This window comes from Corvus kubaryi, unplaced genomic scaffold (genome assembly GCF_017639235.1).
Source record: "Corvus kubaryi isolate FWS band 111438036 unplaced genomic scaffold, C.kubaryi_AGA036_p1.0 37341, whole genome shotgun sequence".
Lineage (NCBI taxonomy): Eukaryota > Metazoa > Chordata > Aves > Passeriformes > Corvidae > Corvus > Corvus kubaryi.
The window spans coordinates 6,194,504-6,204,721 of record NW_024581112.1 but is presented as its reverse complement, the minus strand read 5'-3'; the positions used below and the strand labels follow the sequence as shown (position 1 = coordinate 6,204,721).

The 10,218-nt window shown below is 42.7% G+C and overlaps 1 protein-coding gene across 5 annotated transcripts in view; it reads left to right on the top strand.

Annotated features, from left to right (window-relative positions):
- The first annotated feature begins 878 nt into the window (after positions 1–878).
- The window catches only part of SLC22A15 (solute carrier family 22 member 15), a 45,424-nt gene continuing 36,084 nt past the window's right edge, over positions 879–10,218 (top strand). For 2 of the 5 annotated variants that reach the window (XM_042031747.1, XM_042031748.1), the window contains exon 1: positions 880–1,188. In XM_042031747.1, the coding sequence (XP_041887681.1) occupies positions 1,102–1,188 (87 nt within the window). In that variant the 5' untranslated portion in view covers positions 880–1,101. Of the gene's footprint in view, positions 1,189–3,161; positions 3,266–10,218 lie in introns of those variants that run through there. The other 3 variants (XM_042031752.1, XM_042031749.1, XM_042031751.1) reach the window with 3 other exon arrangements.

The following is a 10,218-nucleotide window of genomic DNA, read 5'->3' as shown; positions in this document are numbered from 1 at the left end:
CCCTCCCAAACCAGTCCCATTACTTCTAAGTGAGAACTTCTACCCCATGTTCACAATGAAGGCTCTCCAAATTCTTTTCATAAAATACACAACTACAGTTTCATGGAGACTGGTGTAATGGAGAGAGGCATGTCCTCACCAGGCATCAAATCAAGAACAGTAAGATTTGTGTAGGTCCAGAACTGATCTCTAGTGGCACCTACACAATAGCCTTATACCAGATTCGGCTTCCCCCCCCCCCCCAACTATCGGCAGGTAGGAGATGAAGTATCATTACAGAATATTCCACAGCTGAGGTGTGTCAGCATTTTGGCGTCCTCTGTGAACTGACAGAACTTAAGCAGCGTGCACTATGTGGGTACAGCTTCCCAGACACAGGGCTAATAACCCTGTTCAGTAGTACGGTGCAAACCCGCTGAGCGCACACTGTAACTCCACTGTGCTTGATGGATGAAACCTGACGATGAGAGCCCAGCTGCTGCATGGACAATGCCATAAAACCCGAACACCTCGCCAGCACGGACCCAGCGCAGGCTTCTCGCCCAGCCCGCAGGGCCAGCGTGCTGCCTTGGTCTAACCGAGGGTCCAGACATAGCACCTCTCTGCCCTTTCCCCTTCCCAAGAACTGTGACCAGGTGTGACCTGAGCAGGCGCATCGCCCCGCGCACCTGGCACGCACCTCCCCAGTGCCCAGCCCGCTCACTGTAAGGGACCCTGCCCGAGGCACCTCGGCGCTGCCTCCCTGACAGCGCTCTCACACAGCCCCATCCCAACCGCTCTGCGCACGGCTCCTCACACAACCCCATCCCAAATAATTTAATCCCGGGCCGTGCGCCTGCGCTAAGGTCGAGTGCGTTTCCGCTTCCCCAGCGGCCGCCCGGGAAGGAGGGAGGCGGCCGCATCCCGGCTGCTCTCCCCGGAACCTGCGCATGAGCACCGCATCTCGCCTCCCGCCCTTCCCTCCTCTTTCTTCTCCTCCTCCTTCCTCTCCTTCTGCTCCAGCTCCGCGAGGGCCCGGCCGCCGCTCCGCGCCCCGTCTCGCCCCGGGGATGCACTGCTCGGCGGCCGCTCGTAGGAGCTGCGCGGCGGGCGGGGAGCGGGATGGAGGTGGAGGAGGCATTCCCGCTGGTGGGGCAGATGGGCCCTTATCAAGTGTACCTGTGCGTTCTGCTGGCCGTGCTCCTCCAGGTGAGAGGCCGCCCTTCCCGCCCGCTCTTGTCCCGAGGGGGAAGCGGTGCCGGGAGGGCAATGCTCTGGGTGCAGTGGACAGCTGTTCCCCAGGTGTTGGGTGGATGTCCATGCGGTGAGTGCTGCCTGGTGCGAAGGCTGGTGTGGGAGGGCTTCTGCTGAGGGCTGCTGGTGGCAGTAACAAGTCTTCCCCTCTGGGTCTGTCCTGCAGTATCGTGCTGCGCTCCTGGGACACAGGTTAGCTCTGCCCAAAGGCAGTGCTCAGTTCTGCAGAGTGTATTTGGGGCAAGCAGCTGATGCTCTCTGTGCCGCATTGCCTGAGTGGTTACACCTTGTGTCACTCGTGGAACATATTAGGAGCTGGTCAGGTGAAGGGCTGGGTGAAGTTCAACCGAGGCTTCCATGACCTGGACTGGACAACACTGACTTCTGTGAGAAGCTCTCCTGGGAATCCTGCGCAACCTGGAGTTAATGGCCTAGACTGGGGATTTCTAGGTTGCGTGTGGTTTGATTGTCACTGATAAAGTGACAGGTGGCCACTGAGACCTCTGTGTGCAGAAGCTCTCATGTAACCAGCTGACAGGTGTTGATTGCTTATGGTGCTTTGATTAGCCTCGACTTAACTCTTGGAATACAGGGACAGTGTCTCCATTAGTTATTTGGATGAAGCCCTACATTTTGGGTAGTCAGGTTTGGGAGATACAAATCTGGAACTCTCTTAAATTTTGTGATAAAAGTGGAGTCCAAAGTAACAGTAGAGTGCTAGAAGAGAGCACTCTTCTAGTGCTCTAGAAGAGACTCTCTTTGGAGAGCGTTTCAGAGATTGCATGAGCAAGTGATGTGCTCTGCAGCCATGTTTGTTGCCTTTCAGTTTTGCTTCATCTTTGTGAGGACAAGAAGGAAGGAAGGAAGACAAGAATAATAAGTACACCTTCACAGTCAGGCCTAGGACTGAAGTATGGTTTGAATGTGGCAAAAGTCTGGTTTACTCCATGTTAGCATCAAAATCTTCATTGTCATGAATTCAGCTAGGCTGACAAGTGCTGGGTTATTTCCACTGTGGAAGTTTAATGGTTGCAGGAAGGAAGAGGGGAACTTAACTGTCCTCCCACCTCTGCTGACCCATATTTTGTGGTAATCAAGAACTTCCAGTCATGAGCTGTGAGACTGAAGATGTCTTCTCCTGGCAAACCCTCGTTCCCCTAGACTGACCGAAATATTAAGAAGCTTTATGAGATGACCAAAGAAATTCCAGATGCCCAGTCCTGTTGGATGGGAACTCTATACTTGGTTGTAAAGTTACAATGATAATCAGCAAAAGCTTTGTAGGGTTCTATTTCCTTGTACTGTTTTTTTTTTCTTTTTTTTTTTTCTTTTTTTTTTCTTTTTTTTTTTACTGATTTAGCTATTTAATTCCTTAATATTAGACATTGCTTACAGCTTGTTCTGCTGGCTGGCTGGCTAGCTAGAAAATGTATATGTTCACTGAAGATTAGGAATCAAGGAAGCAATAGTTACTTTTTCTTCCAGTGCTGGTCGTGTTCTGGAATGTACTGCAAACCCTGACAAGTGCTCTGTGTTTTCAGAATTTTAAGTAGTATGGGTCAGCTGTTCTGTAATGTTTGTGTTCGTTTGTTTTGTTTTTAATGGATTAACTTGCATTTCTCATGGGAGAAGTAAACAGAAGGATCTTTGCAAATCGTGGAACTAATTCAGAATAACTAAAGAAGGAAAGATAGCAGGTTTGCAGGTCTGCTTTTTTTTCTTCTCATGTTATCTTTAATTCTTGAACTGTACCAATGAGGATAGTCCTCTGACTGGTAGGTTTTCTTCAGATCATGCAGGCACAGGCGTCTGTAAAGAATTTAGATGTGAAGCTTGTTGTCTTTCAGTTCATGAATAGATGTGGACTTTTTCAACTGGTTTCTGCTTGGGTGGTTGATTGCTTTTTGTGTTCCTTTATTGGTGCCAAGTTACGTAATGTGTCACTGGGATGTGTGAGAGCAAGACTGAAGGCAGATTTCACAACTGGTGTTAGTGTTTTGTCTGGTCCAGCCTTAGGAGGATGGACCCGAAGGTAAGTAATGTATCTTGTGTGTGTGGTGTAGATCTAGGTAGTCGTGGGCTCCTTTAGTGGATTAGATGCAGCATATGGCAGCAGAATGAGAACTCCTGGTAGTCTATGTCACTGGCTGTGCCACAGACTGATTATTCCATTTTATTGCTAGTTTCCTTGTCCCTTTCCATGTGCTCCCTCAGTTGGCCTATATTTTCATATTGGCCTGTAGGTATAAAACATATTTTTACATTCTTAAAGATAAGAATACCTGATGTGTGAAAAATATTTGTCTGCTGTGTCAAGTCCCTTCATCTTTGTTGCCAATATCCAGAGTTTAGACTCTGCGCTTTCCCTTCCCAGTAAGATTCCCAGCAGGTGCACTTGCTTTCTTTGTGGGCTTTTGTGCTTTTTCATCTCTGCGTGTTACTAATCTCTTTGAGTTTCATACTTTATAAGTACTTCCCCTCATTTTAGTGGGGTTTTTTTAAATATAAATTTCTACAGTAAGCTACTTCCACCATGTAGTCTTACTGATATGCCAATGTATCTGGTCTCTGAATTCTAATTACAGACATGGTTTAGCTTCTTTGAGGCAAACTCTACCAAACAATTCTGTGTATAGGGGTGCACATGAGTCCATTTTCACGTGGGCTTGAGTGAACTAGTTCTTAATATGTGGAATGAGCTTACTGACAATTCTGACAAAAACCTCCAGGTTGCTTGCAATTAGAAAAATGTTCTTCTATGTTATCAGTGTAAAACTAGAATAAGTATAAGTCTTGCGGGCTCCTTCTTTCATCTTCCCTGATTTCTGTTATTCCTCTGCTACCTGCTGCTGTTATTTGTTAACCTGCTGAGCTGTTACTGTATTAAGGTATGCCTGGTTTATCCACTACCAGCTTAACAGGAATTTGGAAGATCTTTAGGTATATTCTGTAGCAGTGGTTGCTAACTTTATAATATACAACAGCTACTGTAGAGAAAAAAATTTCCAAATTATCTGGAATTACACAAAGACCGGACTTACCTGAAGAACGTGAAGATTGACTAATGATGTGAATTTGAGGCTGGATTAATCCTGCATTTCTAGTATACCTTTAAGAAAATGAGGAAGAAACAAAGGGAGCTGACAACACTTAAAATACTTAGGAGTTTATTTTGAGCTAAAAGTGAGTACTTGATACCTGTTGATTACTGGTTGTCGCAATCTTTTGAAGAAATTATGTTGAAGTATTATTAAAGAATAGTCTTGGTGTTTGTTGAGAGTGTGTAGCAACGTGAGACAAAATCCCACACCTTGATCAGACACTTAAGAGCACACAAACATATTTAAAAATGAAAAGTTTCTTTGTCTCTTGTGATTCAAAATATGTGGTTGAACGAGTCTGCCCTTTGCCAGTGAATCCGAGCCACAGGATTGCCCAAGTCCAAACTGAGAATGGAAATGTGCTCTTACTGTATTTCTACTGAAAGGCTTTTAAAAACATGTTTAAGTTTAAAAGGGAGTTCTTGTTTGCGCAGCTGAAAAAGGCTTTGCCTTAATTTGAGTAATGTGCATTGCCCAGCAATATGGATAATTACCAAGGGTGGCTGTTCCATCCATCTTGGGAACTCCTTACTAACAGAAAGGAGGATGTAAAAACAGTTAAGATAGTTTTATCAAGTTGCTTGAATTATACCTTTGCCTTGAAACAAACTATTTGTGATGCAGTGCAGCTGTAATGAGTGGTGTTGCTAGCATCACTTTACCTTTGACAACAATATCGTGTATGACTTCTATCATTACAATATTCCAGTGCAGAAAGATGGTCTTTAATCGTCCCATCTGCACAAATGTTTTGAGGGAAAGCTCATTCTGGGGCATGTGGCTTAAGTAAGGCAGGCTTCCACATTCCAGATCTCTAGAAATAATTCAGAAGAAATAGTGTGTGTCTTCAGACAGGATGCAGATGTGATCCCCTATGTAGCCTTGCTTAATTGTTTCTTGACATTTCTTATCTACACCCTGTACATACTCTACCTCTTTTAATGGCATGAGACATCACGCTGTAGTTGCAATGACAGTCATGAAATACTTTGTCAGTGAATCTTCTTTTAATATTTACATTTGCATTAATCTCTTAAACTGTTCTTTGAACTAGCCAGATTTGATCTGACATTGAAGAGCTTATTCCCAGTCCTTGACGATGTATGCTATTCAGACTTTATCTGAGCAGGAAAAGCAAAACAAATTGGAAATATAATGAACAATTTAAAATTAAGGAAGGAGGGGCATACTACACAAATTGCATTACAACTGATGGCATATTGTGCTGCAGTTGTTACAGGGGCATCATGACAGGTATGGTGTTTATCCAAAGTTACTTGTGCTGTAACTTAGACACAATTCAGCTACAAGTGTCTGTAAGTAAGTGAGCAAAGTGGCAGGTACAAAAAGGATTTTCAGAATTTCTGTGTAACCTTTTTTGAGTTTGATTACCTCAGTGTTCAGGGGTTTTTTTGTATGTCTGTGGGAGAAGAGTTTCAAGTCCCTCTGATTCTCAATAAAGCAGATGCAGAATGTGTGTCAGACATGTGCAGCCACTTCTGTGGGGGAGAGGTTTCAAATGTGGCATGAGTACAAACAAAAGAAGTAGGGACCGAAATGTTCTTCTTGAGGAAAGCTTTGTATTCCCACGTCTTTTTGTGCATTGTATCTTACTCAGAACATGCTTATGCTGAAGGATGGTGTTGCTTTCCTTGTAAATGTGATGAAGGCTTTTAGAGTACTTGCATCACTGCATATAAATCCTTGATCTGGTATAGCATACTTCTGTTTGGGAGGACAAATAAATGAGGTGGGTATGAGTATGTAAACTACTGATGCATAAAGATGTGCTGCTACTCATTTAGCTAAGAATATTTCCATCTGAAAGTTGATGGAACTTCTAAGTGAAGACAAATCCTACCATTTACTTCAACTGGGTGGGGGAAATCTTTCAAGAAAAAAAGGTAGTTCTTTGTTCATGTGTGACATTTGATTTCAGTGGTGCTAACCAACAATCCTTGGTCTCTTAGTCCTTTACTTCTTTCATATCCATAACTAACTGTCCCTTAAGAGAGACAATCACCTACCTTTAATGATACCACATTTATAACCTTTAAAAACATGAATGCAGCTGATGCAGACATTGTGCTATTTTCTGCAGAAAACCTGAACTAACAATGCTGGGCTGTAACATGCCTTATTAGGAATGGGGTCCTTAACTCTCAGATACAGCACAGAAGTCTGGATGCTAACAACAGCTTCCTTACCGATTACTTTGAAATAGCTAACTTGCTTTTGTTTGGTTTTTTTCCAAAATAATTCTTAGTGGAGGGAAGGTAAAAATACCTAATCAGCTGCTGACATCTTCATCTTCCCTCCAAGTTATGTTGTGTCTTAATCAAACCACAGAGCAAGCTTGGGGTAGAGAAGAAATGTTAGTTATAACTCTAAGACCTTCCCTTCTTTAGCTGCATCCAAACTGCAAAGCACATGCAATTGAGCTCATATTTAAGTGTTTTTAAGTGTCATTTGCAGTTGCTGGGTGTTCTTGCTCTTCTAATGACCACAACATTCACTCTGACACTAAACCAGACATTCTATGCATGGGTATCTGTATCAACACCTCTACTCAGCTTTTGCGATTTAACTTAGAAGGCCGACATCAGCTTCTGTGCAGTTCAGACCGAGAAGATGCCTGTTCAATGTGCTGTTGTGAAGACCTTAACAGAATTATTGTTGATGGGCATAGCAAGAAGCATGAGTTTTGGGAGAGGCACAAAGTAGGCATTCTGAAGGCTTACCAACAGAGGGAAGGTAGCAGAGTATTCTGCCTATTTAAAAAAAAAAAAAAACAAAAGCAACCCCAAAAGCAAACCAAAACCCAACTTTCTTTTTTTTTAGAGGAAGGTGGCTACATACTGTGTAGAGTGAAGTTGTCAGAAGGAAATTGCTCTGGGCTCTTTACTGGAGCTGTGGCTGAATGCCTTGATTTTTGCAAAGTCTTTTTAACAACGGGGAAGGGAAGGTGCCTGGGAGGCACTGTGCCAATAGTGATTGTCATCTTTGTGTAGGCTGTGGGTAAAACATACGGGGAGATGTTTTCAGATTATTAATAATAAAGTTATTAGGTATAATGTTTGGTGCAATGGGATGGTATTTAGATTCAGTGGGAGCTGAAGCAATCCCATCTTCTGCTATTTGCCTTTCAGCCCGGCAAACTACAATCCATCTAGCCAGTCTGTCCTCTGAGCGCCCTTGGAAGAGCAGCCTGGGAGTTAACAGGCATAATTCTACTAGGTAGCAAACACTGTGGGTTAAAAATATTTGTATTATGACACATTATTTCCCATTCCTTCTTTCCTGCCTCTGTGTACACACAGTTTCTAACTTCCCGTGTTTTATAGGCAATAAATTACCTGTGTTTTTCCACTAGGAATGTCAAGGGACTTCTCACTGACACGTCGCCATTTTAGAGGCTCTAATTTCCTTTCCTCTTGGGTGAGAGAATTAATAGGTGTGTAACTGAACTCAGAATAGTTGTTTCCAACTTGAATGAGATAGTTGCTCCTTATTTCTGACATAGATAAAGTTTTGTGTTCTCAAATATCTTTGTTATTTTAACTGGAGCAGTTAATATAATTACTTCTGCAAGATAGCGCTTCATGTGTATTGTTTGCATTAAGCAAAACCTCTGTTTGCTTTTTCCAAATGTTAGCCCAGTGGGACTGGAGTCCCTCTGGAGCAATAACATCTGTTTTTTAGGTCTCGTCTGTTTACAGTTTGATATCTGACTAAGTTTGCAATTTAACCTGGTTAAACATTGTGTTCACTTGGTCATTTTCAGGCTCAGGATGAAAGAGTGTTAAGAATTTGCCTTGGAAGGCTCAGTGAAACTTTTGAGATCTTCATATAGGGGAAGATGGAAAGAGTTGTATGTATAGCTTATCAGACTTTGTGGTGTGATGTTTAGTTACTGGTGTCTTAAAAATAGATAAATACCAGAGTTCTTTAATGTATTTTAATTTGTAGACCCCTGAAGGACTTCCTACTGAAGGAGTTAAGAGCTTTTACAGTAAATTTAAGAATGCTGAAATTTGTAATTCTTAATTATTTTTCTGAACACTTTTGAGAAATAATTCTGGGAATTCTGAGGCCTATAGGCTCTGAGCTTAAAATCAGTGGTTTAGTAAGTTCCACGATGAATCTGGAAAAATATATCTTTTCAGCTCTGGAGCATCATGTTGTTCTGAAATAGTAGTAAACAGAAGATATTTTTCGGTTTTAAAAAACCCACAAACAAAACACAAGTAGATCTAATTGCTTACCCTCAGACATGTCCTTAAAATTAATAAATAAATCCAAGTAGCTTGTGCAAATGGCAGCATTGTCCTTTAGTCTGGATACTTAAACAAAAACTTTGGAAGTACTCAGTAAATTACCAAGTTAAATGCTTTAGCCAAGAATATGCTCTTATAGTCTTAGGAAAACTGCCTCTGTGGGACCAGGATGCTCACCCAGTATTCCTTGGCAGTGTCCCGAAACAGCATGCAAAGATGAGGACTTTGATCTCTTAAAATACTGCCTGTGACTCAGATAAGTTCATAGCCAACACAGGCTGGAAATTATGGAAAGAAAGAGGGTCAAACATGAAATGTAGACAAAAGAATAATCATGCTTGTGGAAACAGGACTAAACCCTGATACTTGTCAGCCCACAGTTCCTGCTTTCTTTTTGCCAGCAGTTGCTGACTTTTTTTTTCCCTGTTATCCTATAATGCCATTGGGACAGTCCAATCCTGGGCTGCTTTGCATTGAATACATAAATTGGAATAGGACCTTACAGCGCTTCCTTACTTTGTCCTGTTGTAAGTCCTTTTCCTCATAGGAAGAGGGGAGTGGCACTTTCGATGTGATATTGGTGAAACCATATAGCTGGTATTTGACTGCAGAGCCTTGGCGCTTGATTGCACATGAATGTAGTTTGACTTCCTTGAATATTCCTATTGAAGCAGAGGTAGCGTTAATAGTGCTTTTTGTAATTTTGGTCATATGTGTTGCCTTGTTTCTCTAGCTTATCTGTCTGTGAGCTTTCTTTTTGCCTTGTGTTTTTAAAGGCAGAAAAATAACACTTCCAGCTTCATTGTTCGTGTTCAGAGGCCTGTCGACCTGTGATGTGAGTGAGGGTGCTGTGTTCCCTTGGCTCTGTCAGACAGAGATGTGTACCTCTGACTGAGTCACTTGGACTGCTGTTGCAGAAAGCTTGTGCAATGAAGGTATTTGCTCTTCAGATGCCAGTGTTTGCCCCTGGAAAGTAAAGCAGCCCTTGTCTGTGTATGGCAGCAGTCACCTGACTAATGGGCACATGCTCCTGCCAGGCTGAGCAGGAGCAACAAATCCCTGCTGCTGCCACTGCCCACCAAAATAACACTGAGTGTGAAACAGAGCTGAGAGGTGTATGTTTGGATATTTGGAACACGAAGGGGAAGCTAGAGGGATATTTTCCACAAACCTGTAGGAGGGGAGGCTCTAAGAGTTGGCATCTGCTGTGCAGAGTTTGTCTTCATTGTAGATGTTAAAGAATTTCTAGAATGAAGTTACGTAAGGTTTTGGACAGACTTTGGACTTTTTGCTGTGGATTCTGGAGGCCAGCAATTTCAGGCTGAAAAACTCTAAACTGTGTAGGTTTTATCTGTGCTCTGCAGAAACCCTAAATTCTTTCAAAATCTGTGTCTGCTCTGTCATTGATAAGTCACAGGTAATAACCAGCAATGGTTCCATTCTTCATGGGAAATATTCCCTCTCAGACTGGGTCTGGGCTTGGTAAGTAACTGAGATGTGATGTTCTTCTGCACATGGGGGTTCTTTGCTTTAACTATGACAGCCTTTTCTTCTCTCTTATGGTGTTCTCTTACCATGCCACCAAGAAGGGAAGAATAGTTTCGTAG